The 20,459-nt window shown below is 35.0% G+C and overlaps 1 protein-coding gene and 1 non-coding gene across 2 annotated transcripts in view; both read left to right on the top strand.

Moving 5' to 3' along the window:
• The window catches only part of RSPO3 (R-spondin 3), a 77,035-nt gene extending 57,063 nt beyond the window's left edge, over positions 1-19,972 (top strand). Inside the window, exon 5 of the mRNA XM_060030536.2 lies at positions 18,863-19,972. Coding sequence (XP_059886519.1) covers positions 18,863-19,056 — 194 coding nt within the window. The 3' untranslated portion in view covers positions 19,057-19,972. The remainder of the gene's footprint in view (positions 1-18,862) is intronic.
• On the top strand, positions 9,801-9,873 carry TRNAG-UCC (transfer RNA glycine (anticodon UCC)). Its single transcript has one exon. It is a non-coding gene; the product is annotated as a tRNA-Gly (tRNA).
• Positions 19,973-20,459: the final 487 nt, after the last annotated feature.

The raw sequence follows: 20,459 nt of genomic DNA, 5'->3' as shown, positions 1-20,459 counted from the left end.
CTTGCTCTTTTCCTTCATGGTAGAGTCTTCCTCTAACTGGGGAGAATTCTGACCCAAGGTTGGCCTGCGTTTGGGGTTTTTAATGTGATGTGCCACGGCTGATGGCTCACAAAAGTGACTGCTAAGTCTGTTGCTCATGTCAGTGTTCCCACTGGATATTTTGCTCATTCTTTGGGAATTTAGAAGAATAACAAATAACCAACAAGTCATCAAAAACTATAACATGTTACCCAATTCTTGGGAATAAGCCAATGAGACTAAAATCTGCTTAAATATCACAAATGTGAATTCCCAGCCTTTCAAGCTACCAAATTGTACCAAACACTCACTGATGACAATTCCTTACCTCAGCTGTACAGAAGAGGCGCATTCATCTGGTTAGCTGTCAACCATGAGAGTCCGTCTCCTTCTTAAACCCAGCTGGTCTTCCAGCAGACAGGACCTGTGTATTTGCCCAGAGACAGCAGAAGATAGTACCCTGTCAAAAAGAGGACGTGGATACAAATGTAATCTGGGATTCGTTGGAGGTTGGCACCAAATGTTCCATGCCAGTAATAAGTTCTGGTCACAAGAACTTAACTCTATATTCTATTAGAATTTTTGATAAGGTGTGAACATAGTAAGTCAGGAACTATAAAGATGAATAATCAAAGCTAGGTGAAAAACTAAATTGGTGAAACAGGAACTGAAAAGAAGTTTTTAAAAATGTAAATTAAAAAGATTTGCATCTACTTTCTCTTTTTTTATAACTTGAGTAAAAGAGATGAAAGACAAAGGGAGAAAGGACTCACAAGAAGCCAGACTTTTTACAAATGTGCTTGTTTTTCCTCAAAAGTCAATTATTTAATGGCTGTCCAGGGAAGGGAGTCAGAGAGAGCCAAGTAGTGGTCTTAAAGTTTTGTTTTTGTTATTGGCGTTTTGCTGGTTTTTTTAATGATAGAATAGAATAATAAATTTTATTTCACTAGTATTAGTCTCAATCTGTTGAATACAGTCCTTTGACTCATTTCTGAAATAGAAATGAAGTGTGAAATGAAACTGGTATTAATAGAATATTAATAGGTATTTACTTAGCTGCTCTTCTAGGGCTTTACATCCTATGAGAGAGTCTATAGTCATCTTTAATCCAAATATTGAAATGTTAACTAATTCTATTTCACTGTATAGATTTTTAAGCAATAGATGGTATATTATAGTTAAATAGTAACATTTTATAGAATTTGGGTTGGACAACAACTTTAAATATTACAAACAACTCCTTGAGATTCTCTAACATATACACACATGCTTTTTAGTTACTAAACTCATAACAAAATATATGTCTTAAGGCAACTTTAATTTGAGTCCTACTTTTTTCACATAATAATAAAAAGGAAAGATAAGTAATATGATTAAATTTGGGGCAACTTAATTTTTAGGTACCTTTTCGAGATTTTCCTAAAATTATTGGAAGTCTGATAAATTAAAAATATTCTCCATGCTATAAATATGCTCAATTATAAGTCAGAATAAATAGTAGAATATCTGTTTACTATACATTTTCAAAGAAAGACATTCTGGACTAAGGGTCAACATCACTATGATACAACATTTATTGCCTTGTATTACATATTATGTATAATATAATAATATTATATATATAATCTTAGGCATTTCCAAAAGATATTTATCTTTCGTGAGCTTCTATAAATCAATAAAATACATGGATATACAAAATACATGTTGTTCTAGATTTCAACTAGATTTTTTCATATTATACTTCAAAAGTATGAAAATATCACTGAGAAAGGAGCATCTGTGTCTTTTCACATATAACTTTTCTTGATTATTCCTAAGAAAGCAGACTAAACATGCAGTTCTGACAAAATGCAGCATCCCATTTTGATTTCTGGTTAGCTCAGAAGCCTTCACTAGCTGAAAAAAGTCTCTGAAAAGGGCAAAATTTTCTGACCTCAGGAGGTTCTGATAGGAAGAACTGAAGCAATGAACACCATGAGTACAGAAAACATTGGAATAAATTCCCCAAAGTTCTGTAACCACATTGGTGTGGGCGCATGGAGGAAGGCATAATTTCATTCTTAAAGAATCTCCCTGTCTTCACATTTTTTTCATTTCTCTTAAAGCTGATCTTGCAGATGATACACTCCAGATGAATTTCTGCTTAATAGGAATCCTTGTTCACAAATTGACACTGAAAATGTATGCACCATATACAAAAAAATAAGATGGGAAGGACCCATCTTGTTTCACAATTTGTCTTATAATTAATCAGATCATTTTTAGGAAAAGCAAATTTTGGGTTCTCACAAGAATTGGATAAGTATTAGAGGTATGACTTTTTAAAAAATTAGTATTTCTGACACAGCTGCTTTTTGCAGGCTTGGTCACCAGTAAATTCTATTTCTCCAAATTTCGAGGAATAAAGTTGCCAGAAAGAAATCTGTGGTGCTTATGTTCTAACAGTCTGTCTAGACAAGTTAGATGCTATTCAGAGCCAAGATGATCCATTCAGGTTACCTAGAGCATCTGAATAGTAGGATAGTGGTCTTCAAAACCATTTTTGGCATATATTTATGAACTGAAATATAAGAAAACCATTACAAAGTTTGGGCTCATATTAGTTTTCTACTGCTGCCATAAATTACCAAAAATATAGTATCTTAAAGAACACAAATTTATCGTCTTACAGTTCTATATGTCAGAAGACAAACACATGCCTAGTTAGGTTAAAATCAGTGTGTCCACAGGGCAGTGTTTGCTTCTAGTAGCGCTGGGGAAAATTCACTTCCTTGCCTTTTCCAGCCTGTATAGACAGCCCACATTCCTTGGCCCAGGGCCTCTTCCTTCTCCTTCAAAGCTACAAATGGCAGGGTGAGCCCTTTGCACATAGCATCTCTCTGGCCCTCTCTTCTGCCTCTTCTTCCTTGTAAGTTCTTTTAAGGACTCATGAAATTAGACTGGGCCTACCTAGATAATCCCAGATATTCTATCCATCTCAAAGTCAGCTGATTAGCAACTTTAATTCCATCTGCAACCTTAATTCCCATCCGCCATGTAAAGTAGCATATTCATAGGTTCCAGCATTAGGACATGGACATCTTTGGGAGGCTATTATTCTGCCTGCGACACGGCTGTTCCAGTAAAGTAGATCATGCTTCTTAGAAATTTGAAGGGCTCCCAATTTACATAATGCTCTCTGAATGGACCCTGGGTAAATAAATGATTACCAAGCCAAGGACCAAACATCAACTAGCATTGCTTCTTTTTATGAAGTGAACATTTACAGTGATGATTTCCTCCATAAGAAATTGTTGACAGATTCGGCTAAGTCTGCCCAGTTCTTTCATTACTCTGCCTGTGTGTCCCCTCTGACTATCTCTCACTGATTTAAAAAGGAAAGTTAATCCTTCTCATAAACAGACTGTAGAAAATATGACTAAATCCATCATCCCTAACTCATCATGCATGTGTTGTGCATATTAATCAGCGGACAAACCGAAGCTTAGAAAATTGGAAGCTGGATGTGATGGAACCATGAGTAAGCCTTGTATCCTTACTGCTTCCAGCTGGGGTGACGTAATGATGCCATGCCTCATATAGAACAGTTTTATTTACTGGATCACATCATCACCAAAAGCAAAGATTCCTTTACTAAAAAGAATATAAAGAAACTGACAAAGCAATATAATTGTGGCAAAGGCAAACTAAGTCTGATAAATAACTTGATGTCCTACTAGAAAATCTGTTTTTATGAATAGAATTGTCGTTAAACTCTTTTGCTGTTTAAGCCTTGTGGTATCACCGCTTGTCTAGCTCTGTATGATTCTGGCATTGAACACTCTGCCTATTCATCCTTTCTTGTGACTTTATGTGTTGAGTAACTACTGTATGCCAGGAACCATGCTAGATGCAAGAAGTGAAAATGACAAGGAAGATACACAAATCTGTATGAGACTCACTTAAGAGTTCACAATTTCATGTGAGAGTTAGTTGTAAACAAATAATGGCAAAATAGACAGATGGGTACAGTGTTCTGGAAACAGAGGAGGTAAAGTGTTATTGGCTCTTGAAAAGCACGTAGAATTCTTCCAGCTAAAGAAGCTTTCCATTAAGGACGAGCATCTAAGGCACAAAAGCAAGAAAGAATGTGATGTGATCAGATATTCATGAGACATGTGGTATAGCTGAAGCAAAGGCAAATTAGGGTAAAAAATAACACTATTAAATAGACTGGAGTCAGATTCTGAAGGGCCTTCTAAGCTATGTATTCCCAACTTTGGAAATACAGGCACAGGGGAGATTAAAAAAACAAGAGACCAACAGGAACAGCAGAGCAGCCCTCCGTGCTATAAGGGGGTAACCTGACAGCAAAGTGGAAAACAGCTGGAAGCAAAAAAATGCAGTGTCCCTAGTTTTGCAGAATTACACTCTGGAGATGGTAAGAGGCTTGAACTAAATGAGAATGAAGAGACAATAACATGTTTGAGCAATACATAAGGAGTAAGATTTTTAAAATTTTAAAGCAGATGGACTTGAGTGGGTTAAGGACTTCCACCAAAAGTCTTAGAAAATTAAGGTTTTATTTTAGTCAAATTAGGGCTCTTCTGTTTTCAAAGGTGATTTGATTTACTCAACTGTTTTATGTCTTCATAGAGACCACCACCACCATCATATCATCATTATTTTAGGGGTTATAATTTTATTATTTTTTCAATTTTCTAAGTAGTTATATATCATTTGTTCCTCACACCTATCCCAAGTAGTGAGAAGAATAGGAATTATCTGTTCGTGTTTATAAATGAGTCAACTGAATCACAGAAAGCGCTTCACTTAAGGTCACGTTGCTGCTAAGTAATATAGCCAAATCTAAAATATACATTCTCTGATACCCATTTCAGATGTTTGACATTTAATTGAATGCCACACATATTTTTAAGCACATATTTTTTTAAATGAGGTCTTGAGAGTTTAAGCAACATCCCCCAAGGATAGAAAATGACTAAATGGTTTGGCAGAGAATCAGACTCAGATCTTTCTAACTTCAAAGTCCAAGGTCATAGAAGCTATACTTGACTGCATCCCTACTCACCTGCTGGAGAATAACTGGGGAAGGCTTCATGGAGAAAGCAGCCTTTGAAATGTATCTTAAAGGATGTATATAGGCAAGGAGTGATTTTCAAAACATTTAACAACTAGTACAGCAAAATATGTTAATATATTAATCCATGTATGAATCAAAAATGTAAAATATATTAACATACATAAAGAATACAATGCTTATTATGTGTTGTGAGCAGTAGCAAAAATCATCTATTAGAGCATTCAGTGATCTCTGAAATATTTGCTGATTTTTAGAAATCATGGGTATTGTTTTCTGTTAGGAGAGATTCATCACCCACACCTAGACCTGTTCATACTCAGGGAAGGCTGCCCAGGAGACAGCCTTCTGTGCTTCACTCTTCAAGGCCTGTGCATCTAAAAAGTACCAAGAGAGTTTACAGGGCCCCAAAATGTACTTGATTAAGGGTGGCCAATGTGTAATAGAGAAGAAAGGATTCTTCTTCCCATCCCCTCAACCCCCAGCACAGCAGAGAGATAAATCTGCCAATCTTACTCCTGCCATCCTTAAATATTCTTACTCCTCAGCATTTTTAATCACCTCCTGACTACTACCCTTTTTCCTAAAAGTTCCCTGGAGATAAGGGAAGGGTTTATATCAATCATTGGTCATATATTCCCCTTTCTACCTTCATATGGTCTCCAGGGACACAGGAAGATTGTGCACTTTGCTCAGAAGGTAAAAAACCAAAACATGGAATATTAAAAACTATTTATTCCTTTAGAACATTTTTTTTTCTATTTCATTTGGCCTTTTTATTTCCAAGAGCATCTTATTTGATTCTTAAATTCTCAATTAAACAATAAGGATTCATTTTTGTGGAGATGGTGTAAGACAGATTTCATTCCTTCAGAAACTGTTACAGTTTATTTCATTTTCAGCTCATTTGCTTAAGTCCTTCCTACGACTTTCTCTCGTTAATTGCATTACACGTGCCATTTGCTGCCCTTGCTACACCCTCTTAAATTGACAGTTTCATCATATTACCCAAGGGCCCTTCCTTTTGGTGGAATTCCACCAAACACAAAATTCAATGGATTACAACAAAAGCCACAGTCAGTCAAAACTCAAGGGGAAATCAAACTTCTGAGACTGTGCAGTACCACTTCAAAAGCCCTAAGATTGGGCCAAGATGAGCCAGGGTCATATTTCATTATTTTAAAAGAAGACAACATTCCCTACTCCACCAAATAAAGCATCATTTGTGCCTGCTATGGAAGATAATTTAAGGAAGAAAAAAGCTATTTTGCCATCTTTCAACTTTTCATAATCATCCAAGTCCCTTCCTCTCCTCCTCCATTTCCCCACTCTCTCCCTGACCACCTTTTATTCTCCAGTCTCAGAAAAATTTTCTTAGGCCACTCTTTCCCAGTTTTGGGCTGAGAGGTTGTCCACATTCCCAGTCTCAGGGAAACCTTAGAGCCCTCAAATCCCTAAAACTGTTCTAGAATTTAAGTTCCTTCTCACAATAGAAGAGAGGATGGTCTGTAACCTCTGTCGCAACCTGGACTTCTAAGTTCTCTACTTGAAACAGCCTTAGGGATACTCTAGTTATTCATCATTGGTTTGGTCCCAAAGATGATCTTCTAGAGCATGACAAGTTAAAATTATTTCCCTGCAACCATGATGCAGCTCTCTGGAGTGGATTGTAGTCACTTGAAACCAATATTGTATGGAAGTGGCTAACTGGCAGAGGACTCCATAATAATAAATGTCATTCATTAAGACAAGTTGTTCAAAATACTGGGTAATCACAGCATGCTTGCATATGTGATAATAACACCAAAAGCATCTCTCTCTATGTCTGTCCTTCCCCGTCTCTCCCTCAAATAGAATGACAAGCATTAAATCAAGAAAAGAGAGCATTATTCATCTTTTCATTTAATTTTTTTAACCAATATTTATTGAGTCACAATTGTGTACAGGCTTGTGCCAAAGAGAAAGGCAAAACTGCCACATTCTTTGGAGCAATGGTAGCAGTGCTTACCTGTGTACCAGGTATGGAGGCCTCCTATGCCTCCAGGTTCTCTGTGCACAAAATTATGCAAATGAATCAGGAACCCACTGCTGGAAGCCCCAACGTTATCCACCCGACCTGAAATAACCCATCCTGTGAATTGTATTTTCTTTCTAAATATTTTTATAGGGAAACAAAATTAAGGTTGAGTTTCTACAAAGGTAAGTCCATCATATTTACAGTTATTACTACAATGTTATTCCTATTTTATAAAAAGTAGAAGCATAATTCAATATCATCATGACATATTAAAAAGGGCCTGGAAATATAGATCAAAATTCAGTAGATAATATATGTAGATAATACATAAAATATACACTTAGGGACCCAATCAAAACAATGGAAGGAAATGGACTAATTAGTAGCAAAGAAAGAAGAGGGAAATTGGACTTCTCATGATAATGTCAATGTTAGGAGGGGAAGTCCACATGTAAAAGTTTGAGTATCCAAAAAATGAACATAATTCTTTAAATTCTTCTGCATTAATCAGATGCTTATTAGAGCAACACATTCTATTTTTCCCACAACATTTTGAAAGTTTGCAAAGAAAAAAAGAAAGGGTGCAACTTAATTTAAGTTAAATTAAATTTAACATATGGAAAATATGTTTGATAAGAAAAAGGTAAAAGTCACATAACTTAGCAGAGTCTCTTAATTTTAAAGGTTCGGGTTTCTGAAGAACTCTTGTAATTGGCTAAATCTCCTTTCAGACTTACTGAAAATTAAATTGGAAAACAGGCTTTCTGTCTTTGAATTAATATTTTTAAATCCACCAGAAAAATAGAACTTTTCCATCTGTGGTGGGAAGGGGCCTATAAATAAATATGTGCATATGTATTTATATGTATACACAAACATACACACACATTTGTTGCACATGTGTCTACTCTCCCAACTCCTCCCCCACACTAACATGCATCAATACCACGAGAAAGGAAGTACAATGAAAAACTGTAAAATGAGATGTGGTAAAATATTACTAATCTCAATTATAGGGTGGATATTTCTAGATTAGTGAACGCTCAACTGCCCAAAACTTTTAAAGAAATGAAATCATTTGTATTCCATTCAAGTATATGTAACCACTGTTGATGAAATAATTACAAGGAGCTACCTTGTTGCTTATGGAAATGCATGTGAAAAGTATTTCTAATTAAGAACAGATATTCACACGAACAGAGTGAGAGAAAAAGTACTTAAAACAGCTTGTGTTATCTGCTACAGGTGAAATACACCCCTTATTATCTTATTTACATTAATGAAGAAACTTTATTTCTTGCAAATTTTAATATAGTAGAGGCTACATGGGGTACTCTATGTTTTCTAAGCTAGTTAAGAAGTCAATAGTTTGAGATAGAATCTGTAACAAAAAAAGAAAGAAAATACTAAAACTAGTATTACTGAAACTAGTATTAATAGTGAAAACATTTGAGAATGTACTGAAGTTGCATTAAAAAAATTAGCTTTACATAAGTAATCAATAAATTGCTGAAAATACTAAATTATAACTATAAAAGAGTGTGACATCTTTACTAAAAATATGGAGTAACACACACTAGATAAAATGCTTGGTAGTTGTTTTCCCCCCTGTGATGTAATTCCAGATTAGAGTTACATTTTTCCTCCATCAAGCAGTAAAAAGCTTCAAAGGAAAGAAAGAGTGGGATGTGGTAGAATGAGAATTAGACAGCACAGTCAACTCGTGCATAAAATGATAAAAGTGACTAGAATAATATCAACATTTCTTGTATAATCAATCACTGCCAATGTGTCAGCAAGTATGAGGCCATCTCCTCCTGTCAATACAACTGAGTACACAATTTGGGTAAGGGAGGAAGTACAGCACAGTCAAACATGCCTATCAACACTTCTTTTTTTGTCTCAGAAGAACAAAATTCTGAGACAAGTTCTTGGACCAAATGGAAATTTATCCAAATGAAAGTCAAATGATAAATGCCAAGAGAATATTCTTTCTTTGGAATTCTTTCAGTTCTTCAATTTAACCAGCTGGAATGAATTTTCAAGTAGCATTCTGTTCAGACTTTTGAAATGAAGGACTTTCCTGTTAATTGGAAAACTATATTTCATGAAAGATGAAGACAGTGCTCTTGGCTTAGTGATTCTCTTTAAAAAAAAAAAAAAAAAAAGGCGTTTGGTGGATATTTACCATAAACAGATTCCAGAACCTGTATTTCAAGTATGAAAGACTGAACTGTGAACCTACACACCTAACTGAAGAAAAATGGGAAAATTCAAATACCAGTGTTATTCTGACTAAGCTGTACATGAAAACACACTGTCATTGTGTTCTCTCATGAGAGGAATATGTGAGGATGAAAAACAGTTTTAAAATATCAATTGTTAATCTTCAGAATCAAATATTGATATAACTGAGGTTTTTGGTCCTCTAAGGTAAATGAATTGGGTAAGTCAACAAATTTAAGCGTTCTTTATTGTGTTACTTTAGCATGTGTTAGTGGGACTGGGGTAGGATGATTGTCAACTCAGAAAGATTTAGAGCAAGAGAATGAAAATTCACCAAGAAAAACATTTTTAAGACTCAGATTTTCAAAGCAGTCTACACTTCAGGCAGTACTTTCAACTTATTGTTGACTAGTGGTATATTAAATAAAGTTGTTACATTTAAAATTTAAATTGAGGACTTCCCTGGTGGTCCAGTGGTTAAGACTCTGCATTTCCACTGCAGGGAGCCCAGGTTCGATCCCTGGTCGGGGAACTAAGATCCCACATGCCGCGCAGCTCAGCCAAAAGAAAAAAAAAAATTTAATGACACAAAAGTAGGAAAAATAATTTATCACAAAAATATGAAATGTTTTTTAAACATTCATTATAGTGAAGTATTAAAGAAATCATTGCCCATACTTCTTAAAGGAATCACTCAAAAGATGGTCTGACAGTTGTGTATTCTGCTTTTAAAATAATTTTGTAGGAAATCCTGTCCATAATAAACTATCTTACATACTTTAAGTCTGGCAATATGCATATGATAGGAATTTTCAAAGAGGCTATTCCTAGAAAAAAACTGGGTGGTATTTTTTATATTTAAATTGCTGCAATAAATTTTTTAAAGGATGATATGAAAAAAATTTTGACATAAACATTCCATAGACTCATACATATTCTCTACCTTGATGTATAAGATGGTAGCCTATAGCAGCAGTCAACATGAGTTGAGGGTGGGCTGTGAGGAGGGAGACAAGGTAGAGAATGAGTGTTACAACAAAGATAAACACATAAATTAATTTCCAAGATACTCATTAATACTTCGAGAAGACTGATCTCTACTGAAAATTTTGGGAGGACAATCAACAATGCTACTAGGCAGGTTTCAACGGTTTTTGAAATAGCGGTGTCAGCCATATCACTGTCTAATTTCTGAAGATAAGCAATATACACATATCCTCGTAAATTCATAAACAGTATGTGAAACAATCAAAATATCATATGCAGAGTCATTTTTTGTAAAGAGAGCAGTAATAGTCATTTCACAAGCTAGTCATGAATTTCATGGCAAAAGTAATGAACAAAATTTGACTGATTTAATAGGTGAAATTTACCAACACGTTCTTTGACAGCAAATGAAAATCAGAATAAGTTTACTTGCTTATCCAATAGATGAAATTGTATAAGACCCAAGATCTAGTTCAAAACACACTATGCAAACATGCTTAGATCAGGAAATTTTCAACATGTAAATTGTATGTGATTTAGTTTCCAAGAATTTTGTAATCTAACCTAATATGCTGGGTAGAATTTCAAAGTGAAGTTAAGAAATTTTGCACTGAAAAAAAAACAACACTGAACTTACTAATTTCAAGTGAACTTTCAAACAAAAGGTAGTTGATTCAAAAGAAATTAGCCCACATAAAAGAATACTAAGCTTAAAATAGTTATGTAATGAAAATCGTAATGCACTGTTATATTTTTTAAATATTATAAAATAAAATACAGGATACCCTTTACTTTTATAATGAGTAAATTGTAAATATTGCAAATAGTAAAACATTTTGGGTTTCTTTTTTCTCCTTGCACTTTTAACTGTTCTTTTAATACTGACGACTTACAACAAGAAGGCATCATAGTATGCAGTATCCAGTATCTCTGACAGTTCCCTTGGCACTCTAGGTAATGTCCCTTTTGAGTGCAAGAAGTCCAGGGTAGCATTCTAGGCATCAGAACCATGAAGATGGACTGGAGTTGCGTTTGGGGGAAAGGCACATGGAAAGTTCTGTTAGGACGTGGAGCGAGAATTCAAAATTTCAGATCTTGAATCTTCAGTGAGTAATGAAACTATTTAAGCAACACAGGGGGAAAAAATCTGTAAAGACCTACTGACAACAATCAATTCATAAGGAAAGTATTTGATTTGGCAAAAGCAAGTTGATTATACTGAAGCATATTATGGAAATATAGATTCTGAAAAGTTGTTATTATTGGTGTTTATGATATCTGCCATAAAATGAAATTATTTATAATGGGACTGCCTTCAAGCCTCAGTGGGGTTGTGAAATTTAAATTCATACAGTTTTTCTTTCTCTTTTTCTGATATTAAATGTAACAAAATATAAAAATCTCTGATAATTTTATTAGAATTTCAAAAATGTAATAGTGGTAGTTTTAAAAGTCAAATAAAGTTTCTAAGTTAGATATGAATGATAAGATATATATATGTATGCAATATCCTACCTCTATGTCATTGGGAGACGAGTGGAAATAATGAAAACTAAACAGACTTGTAGCAATAAAACAGAAGAGGGTAGAGCATGAGGTAACTGGATGGTGAAGACACAAAACATCTACTGCAAAGTGCTCTTAGGTTCTGAGGAGCAACTGGCAGCTCAGGAAACTGAAGTTTCAAGAGGTCAAGTAAGTATGTTCTAATATTTACAAAACCTCTATGTTTTCCTATGTTAGTCCACACCCGCACACTGTCTTTTCTTTTTTGTTTTTTTGTATTCAGTAGTTTAAGTGTGAAATAAAACAAGAATACAAGGATGTCGTGTCACATTGTGCTCTATTGAGACACAGTTGTGGAGGCAGAGGAACACGGTGGTTAAGAAGAGCCCTCGTTTTCCTCATCTTCCCATGGAGGTTATAATAGAGCTTATAGACACAGTGCTCGCTCTTAGAAGTATGCCTGGCACATGGAAGTGTTCATTAATTTTTAGTTATCTGTCATTGCTCTTACTATTTTTAAAAACAGACAGCGCAAGTCATCTTCTCCTTGATTATTGCAACAGGATTACTAATTGGGAGTTTAAAGAGCAAAGAGAGGAGAAACATAAATAATCCAGCTTAAGAGAAAGTTAGAAGAGTGAGGAAGATTTCCCTGAAGGGGTGACATGTGAGTACTTAAGTCTGAGTTAGAGCAAGGGATACTAGAGAATGCATTCTAGGGAAATGAATCAAACATACGGGATCTGTAAACACTGTGAGTGTGGCAGGTGAAGTGCAGAGGTGACTAGGAAGAGAAGGATGAGGTCTTCAAGGTTGCTGACTACATAAGCAGGGGCCAGGTCACAGGACAAGCATCCTGGGCGCCATGGCAAGAAGTTTGGGTTTATCTTCTTTCACGTCAGAAAATTTACACTCAGTGCCTTTCAGTCAGGACAGACTTGTTTCAGAATCCGCAAAAGAATGACACAAATAGATTAACATCTCTTACATTAACCATTTTCAATTGGTGGCAAAATGTTATTTCAGTCTTAATATCTTTGCAAAAATGGGCTCAAGGTAACTCCCCAAATTACAGCACTTAGCAGAGCATGTAATGATACATCAAATTATTTTTCTGCGAATAGTTCCTCAGAAGCATCTTGGAAGTTAAATGGAAGTACAATTGAACTAATTCATGTATTAAACGATGGTTGACCCTTAAACAACTTCAGAGGGTTAATCCAAGTATAATTTATTGTCGCCCTCCATATCCATGGTTCCTCTGCATCTGGGGATTTAACCAACCAGAAGCTATAGTACTGTAATATTACTGTTGAAAAATATCCATGTATAAGTGGATCTTCACAGTTCAAACCTGTGTTGTTTAAGGATCATCTGTACAGAGTAGATAAATCAAGTAGCTTAAATTTCCATTTGGAGAATTTGTCGCCTATTTTTTTTTTAAACCTATCATTCTTTCATATTTTCCCTTTATTTGGAATAAATTCCTGAGTTAAAATAATAGCAAAGAAATAAGTGTTTCTATTTTATTAAAACAAAAACAAAACAAAACAAAAGGTTTTAATGCATTTCTCAAGTCAGTTCTATTTGGTAATAATATAGCTGAGAAGGAATTTGGCCTTGCTGACTTTCAGCTCTGTTCTTCACCACTGGGTCAAGCTGTCCTGTCCCGTGCCCACAGTTCAAAGACCCTTAAATATGTATTTACACGATAAATCATATTTGCTGAAGAAGTTATACCGTAGCAATTTCCCCTCCGTTGTGAAATTTCTTCGGTGATGTCTTAACAAAAAGGAAAAAAAGTTGGAATTTTCATCCTCTATACATAAATTTCAGGTCCAACTCTAGATCCAAAATTCATCAGATTAACCCCATTTTCACACCACTTGTGTTCTTTTGAAGGTATAAAGCCTTGCCTTTCCAGTTGAATTTCCTTCTACACCCAATAAAGAGAAACTACCTAGCAATAAATTTTGTACTTTTGATGGGATATTTATTTAATTGGTTTGAATCATAGATTCAGTCATACTTAGTCCTCAGTTTAGAGTGCAGGATACATTCTCAGCTTTTTGAAAAAGTCTTGGAAGTGGAGCTGCTTAAGCTCAATAGCTCCCCTTAGTGGTATCTTGCAAGAAATTCACCAAGAAGCAGCTTTTATAAAGACAGACACAGATATTTCTAAACATCTGGAAAACTGTGAACTGATATTCATAATTTGAATAATTCTCAATAAATAAATTATATTTGTGATTCTAAGGAGAACAACTCTTTTATTTATAACTGCATTATATTTAAAAGGGTGATTGAGCATTTTCTGTGGTTTTTATTTTTACTTGGAACTTAAAATATGTTATATGTAATTTAGGAAATATAATTCAGGATCATTTCCTTCTCTCTTTGTTCTTTTTAATATGTTTATTCTTTTCAGTTCATATTTCCTTGATATATTTTAAAAAGACTATCTGCAGCTAATTTTTGTTTTGTATCTAGGTGTCTATTCCAAATGTACCTAATCAGAAAACTTGACTTAAAAATTAGTAGCTACAGTAAGTCAAAAAACATATTTGATATCCATGGGAAAAAATATAAGAAAAGAAATGATAAGCCATGTGATATGAAATAAACTTTTTGAGAGTATATGTTTAAGGAAATTGGATCTTCTGTTGATCTACAGCTATGGTTCTTAAATGAAGCTGCACATAAGAATAAACTGGGGGTGAACATGTTTTTAACTGTAGGTTCCTGGGCCCATCATGAAAACTACTGAATCATGATCTCCAGGAGTGGCACTAGGAATCTGTATTTTTCAGTCATCTGCGCTTGGAAACCTGGTCTGCAGAAGGCCCTAGGAGGTGTTTACATAAATGGCTATATACTACTGTATTAATAGAAAGTAACTTCAGGATCTCAAAAAGGTCAATCACCTACTCAATTATGTGACACTGTCTTGCAACAGAATCTTAAATAATACGCGGCTATATGGTCTTCACATAGACTTTAGCTACTCTTTTAAAAGTTAAGGCTCAAAAATAAATACCAGTCATTACCAATACTCACTTTATGGGTTCTTATTACTTATAGAAGTGTTTCTGAAATAGAAAATAAGGTCACATGTTAAACTAGTCACAGAAACACCCAAACTCTGCTTTGCTCTCAGTTTCTGATACTTGCCCTTCTCCAGTTTTCAGTACCACTGGTCCTCAGGACAAACTCCCCAAATGGCAATCAAGTCCTGTCTATTGTTCCAGCTTCTCTGGGTAATATACTGTATATAAACTCCGATCAAACCAAGGAAGTCTACTTCAGTTCCCCAGATTCACCATGTCCTTGCATGCCTTCATGCCATTGACATATTGTTCTCTGCCTACCATGCCCTTTTCCCCTCTTCAGCCTGGCAAACTCTCACTAATTCTTTAAAGCTCAGCTCAAACATCACCCCATCTGGCGAATCTTTTTCGATCTCCATTGGCAGAGTTCAATGCTTTTCTTGGTCTGCAACCAGTAGATCTTGTGCATGCTTCAAATTTTGCATTAGTGTGTGACTATATTTATTGTGTCTGTCTCTATATCTCACTTGTATCCCCAGGGTTTAGCCCACTCTTTGGCATGGGATAAAGGTTTAATTTGTGTTTGTGTAATGAGTTATTAACATTCGCTTTCATTTCTCCCATGGTTAATGTGTGCCATGCACTATGCTAAGTGTTTTACAAGCATCTCACGCAATCCTTAAAAAGTTTAGCAAGTAGTAATGATTATCCACATTTTAAATATCAGACAATTAATCCCGGGAGATATCAACAACTTGCCAAAAGTCACACAAATAGCTGGTGGCAGACCTAGAATTTGAACACCATGTTTTTTTGACTCTAAAGACAGTGTTCTTTTTTTTTAATTTAATTTTATTTTTTCTTATACAGCTGGTTCTTATTAGTTATCTGTTTTATACATATTAGTGTATATATGTCAATCCCAATCTCCCAATTCATCCCACCACCACCACCCCTGCCCCCCGCTTTCCCCGCTTGGTGCCTATACATTTGTTCTCTACATATGTAAGACAGTGTTCTTAAACATTACATTTCTATGCAAAGGCTCAGATTGTACTTGATTGCTAATAGCAATTTCTTTTTGATGGTTTCTATGCAAAGTCCGCCCATGAGGATGGAACATCGAGGGAAGATGAACATTCTTTTAATCATTGGAATACTCTGCAACACAATTCTGGTGCGCGTGTGTATGTGCACACACATAATCAATGAATGACAAAACACAAACATATATATGTAAGATTGTGATAACTGGAATGCTTAGTTTGCATAATTACCCAAAAAAGTATAAAAATAACTATTGACCACATCAATGAAAAGTCACCAGAATAGAAAAAGAAATCCTCTTTAATGAAAACCTTACCAAATTTCCCAAATTGCATGTGATTTTTTAATGGACTAGAGCCACTCTTCTGCATTTTTATTTCTTGGACAAGAGGAAAATATATTACTTACGCAAAAGGGTAGTTAGCATTTCCAACCACTAACACATGGCCTGTAAAAAGTAATAATCACATTTTTCTATTGTGCAATAGCCCTCTGTTGGGCAACAACAATGTACAATGTGCTAGTTTCCTGTTACTTTAGTAGAACCTCCCCTTTCACTCACCGCCCAGACTAAATAGTTATTCCTTGGATAATAAAACTATGATACTGGGTTTCAAGCTATTTCCAAGAATGTTTCTGCCCATATTAAGAAATAATCATAGCAGTTTGCTAATAAGCAGAAATGCACTGTAAGTTGAGTACATTGTCACATGTAGCTAGAAAACATATAAATCAATCTCTGACCAAGAAAGAAACAATATATTTTTTACATGTCCAAAACTTTATGGTTGGGATCACAGCTGTAAGATGTTGGACCATCATCAAGAGAACAATGTTAAACACTGAACTTTTGGATAATTTCCATAAAAATAACATTTTGTTTGGGGTCAGTAGTTTTTTTGGAACTTTGGAATGATTTTCACTGACAATATTTTTAGAGTTGAGCTCGAACACCTCCAAAATGCTCTTCAGAATGGAAATATTATGTAATCTAACGTTTGCAGCCATGTCCTTCAGAAAATCAAGCATACACCATAAAAACCAGCATTACTCTCTTTCAGTTCATGCAGATTTGTGAAAACTATATTATGGTACATATTCAAGAAAGTAAATTAACTCTTCAGTTTTCTCTGTTTAGTTACTAAGTTTATGTCAGCTCTTCAAATGTGTAAAGCCAGCATAAAAAAAAAAAAAAAAAAACCCTGAATTTCTTCTGTAGAAATCTTATCAATCCAGGATTATTCTTTTAAGTGAAAAGAATAATGGAATTGGTGAATCAATATACAACTAGTCAACCCTAGACATACAGTCAACTCTAATATTGTTTGCTCATCTCTACATATCCAAAATAATTTGACTGATATTTATTTTGCGTGGTCTGAGTTCTCATTTTTGTTAACTGTCCTTTTGGAGTCCAAAATCTGGAGGTGTGTTATGTTGAGCCCAACAAGGCAAGTTTTCATAAAGTAACTGGAAGGTTTTGTAAATATAGTCTCAGGCAAAGCTAGCTGCGGCATAAAATCCGAGGAGACTGTGTTGGCCGAGTTTACGAATGCAGTATTAATAATGGTTCCTAGAATTCCATAACCAGAGCTCAAGAAAAGGAAAGCCAAACCACTGAATTCAATATTTGCAGCCTATTTCAGGACGTGAAAATATTTTGGTTCTGTCATGCAAATAATTTATCCAAAATACTTTTGTCCAAAGTGACTTTTTGTAGACCAAAACTAATTTCAGATTTTACATGGCTCAGTGTGTAGGGATACAGCCAATCAGAATTTCTCCCACACCAAGGAGTAGTTTGTTCCTAGTGTTCATTTACTATATTGATTTGAATCAGTAATTTTTCACTGGGATGTGGGTATGAATGGAGGTTACTAAAACCATGCCCTTGAAATTATTTTACACTGTAGGTTGTATTTGTAAAATGTTAACGTGATAATAAAATATCTAGTTAATTCACTAATTTGAAATTTAAAAAAACGATTCATCTAATTTGGTGCCAGACTCATGCATTTTGATCAAATTACTCTCTTCTAAAACTGTTAACAGTTCCGCGAGTCCAATAGAATAAAATCCATTTCTTCACCCTGGCTCCAGTCTTTCTTGCAATATGCTTTTCTGCATCAAAACCTTTAAAGTCTTGTTGATTCCACTTTTCAAAATGCCTCAGAGTGTGAATCTGAATAAATCTGTGCTTCAAACCCAGTTCAAGGTCAAGGTCCTCCATGGAATCCAGTATATTCCAATAAATATCTACTCATTTGGTTGATAGAGACACAAAGTCCCTGCCCTGGTAGCTAATACCATAGGGTTATCGATAAGTTATAGACACAGCTACCCCTGCATGTAGAGAATTTGTGATGGAAATTAATTTCAACATATAAATACTTGCATTAAAATATAGTTATCCTGGTATTCCTCATGAACCTTTATTTACATATTTTTTATGCAAATTAATTCTCTTTTAGTAGATGGCATGTAGATATATCAGCATATTGCAACTATGTAACTGCTACTTGGACAATTTTGAAAACAAAATAGTGCCTTATGTAGGAGCCAGATAATGTATAGACATTAATAAATTTCTTAGATGGCAAGAAATCTATTCAATAATTTCTATTAAATATCCATAAATAGCTATCCTGTAAAATAATATTCATTTCAAACTTATAGCAATAGAACCATCTGGAATTCAGAACTATCATAGATTAATTGCTCCATTATATGTTGTATGTGTTTAATGCTTACATTGCTTAAAATATAGCATAGCCTTCATAAAGACTAGTTGAATGAATGATTTAAATAGTAGATATTTGGTATCTGTGGGCATGGTATGCAACCTAAGAGAAATTCAACTACTTTTTAAAAACTTAGAATAACCAAATAGAACATGATTCAATGTTTTTTTAAAGGTGTATCCTTTCATTTCAGGAAAAAAAGGAAGGGAGAGAAAAAGAAAAAAACTTAATAAAGAAGAAAGTAAGGATGCAATACCTGATAACAAAGGTCTGGAGCCCAGCAGAGAAACTCCAGAGCAACGAGAAAACAAAGACAAACAGCAGCAGAAGAAGCGAAAGGTCCAAGATAAACAACAGAAATCGGTATCAGTCAGCACTGTACACTAGAGAGTCCCATGAGATTGTTGTAAACTCGTGATGCTGCTATCTCCACCAGATGCCCAGGACAGGTGCTCTAGCCATTAGGACCACAAATGGACAAAGTGTCAGTTACTGCTCAGTCTAAACAACATTCCAGATAGTTGCTATATTCTTCATACAAGCATAGTTAACAACAAAGAGCCGGAAGTTCAAAGAAGGGATGTTTTTGAATGGTTATCTTACGCGCTTCTGTGCATTTTTAAGAGACAAGAAATTTTGTACATAATCATCAATAGGCTATAAGATGTAACAACATAATGACGACATCTGGAGAAGCAACATCTTTTTCCTATAAAAGTATTTTTTTGAGCTATTTGTTTAAAGAAGCAAATGATAGTTCTGCAAATTCAAAGATGTGGTATCCCTTCAAAAGAAACAAGAGATCAGAGGAGAGAAACATCTTTCAAAGGACAGTGTTGTTTTGTGCAGGAAATCTAGAGAGTGCTCAGATTTTAGGGCCTGGCATTTGGAATCATAGGAATTATCACCACAGAAACAACTGTTATAAGCTTGGTTCTCTTGCCCTCATTTGTCCTTCTGCAAGAAGCATGAGAGTGCACATATTTACAGAATTAAATATACTGTATGGGATTGGCAAAATGTGGAAGAAACCATAGAGTTGGAGATGACTTTTGTGCTTTCCAAAACTGTGAAGGGTTGTGATTACCTGGAACAGGTCTCCAGTCTATGTCAGCACTGTGTGGTTCAGCCTCTGCTACCCCTTGGGTTATGTAAGTCTGTAAACATGTACCTGTAAGTTACTTCCAAAAACAAATCATACTTATTAGAAGAAAATTCTGATTTCATAGAAAATGAAAACTAGAGCAAGGAAAATATAACATGTTTGCAAAGTCATGTGTTTTCTTTCTCTCTCAACGGAGTGGGGGTGGGGGTGGGGAGCAATCTTATTACCTGCTTAATGGTCCACCTGGAACTGAAAGGGATACTACTTCCTAACAAAGTGTATCTAATGGGGGGAAAGCCACCACAATAAATATATTTGTTGATAGTTTTTAAAGCTTTGTTCATTTTGTTTTTTTAGAAAATTGTTACTCTTAGAGACTCCTGAATTAGGGAAGAGGATTCTGTATCCTATGTAATTCAGAACATATTACATTTCTCAGTGTTTGCTTTTGGAATCCACTGTTATCTGAGCCATTGCAGATTTACTTACAAGGTATTAGGAGATATTTGTTCAATTTTTTTTCTTATTTTGATCAAAAAATTCTAGTTATAGGTGCAGGGGCCTCCCTAAATGATTTCACTACTCCCCCTTCATTGCTTCGCAATTAGCATCTTTTCTTGTGTGTCAGCTCCTCCTGCATCTTGAACATTTGGCCTTTTCTTCTCCATATTTTCTAAGTCTGTGG

The sequence above is a fragment of the Delphinus delphis genome, chromosome 14 (genome assembly GCF_949987515.2).
Source record: "Delphinus delphis chromosome 14, mDelDel1.2, whole genome shotgun sequence".
Taxonomy (NCBI): domain Eukaryota; kingdom Metazoa; phylum Chordata; class Mammalia; order Artiodactyla; family Delphinidae; genus Delphinus; species Delphinus delphis.
Note: the sequence above shows the minus strand (reverse complement) of the source record. Positions and strands in the feature narration are given on the sequence as shown.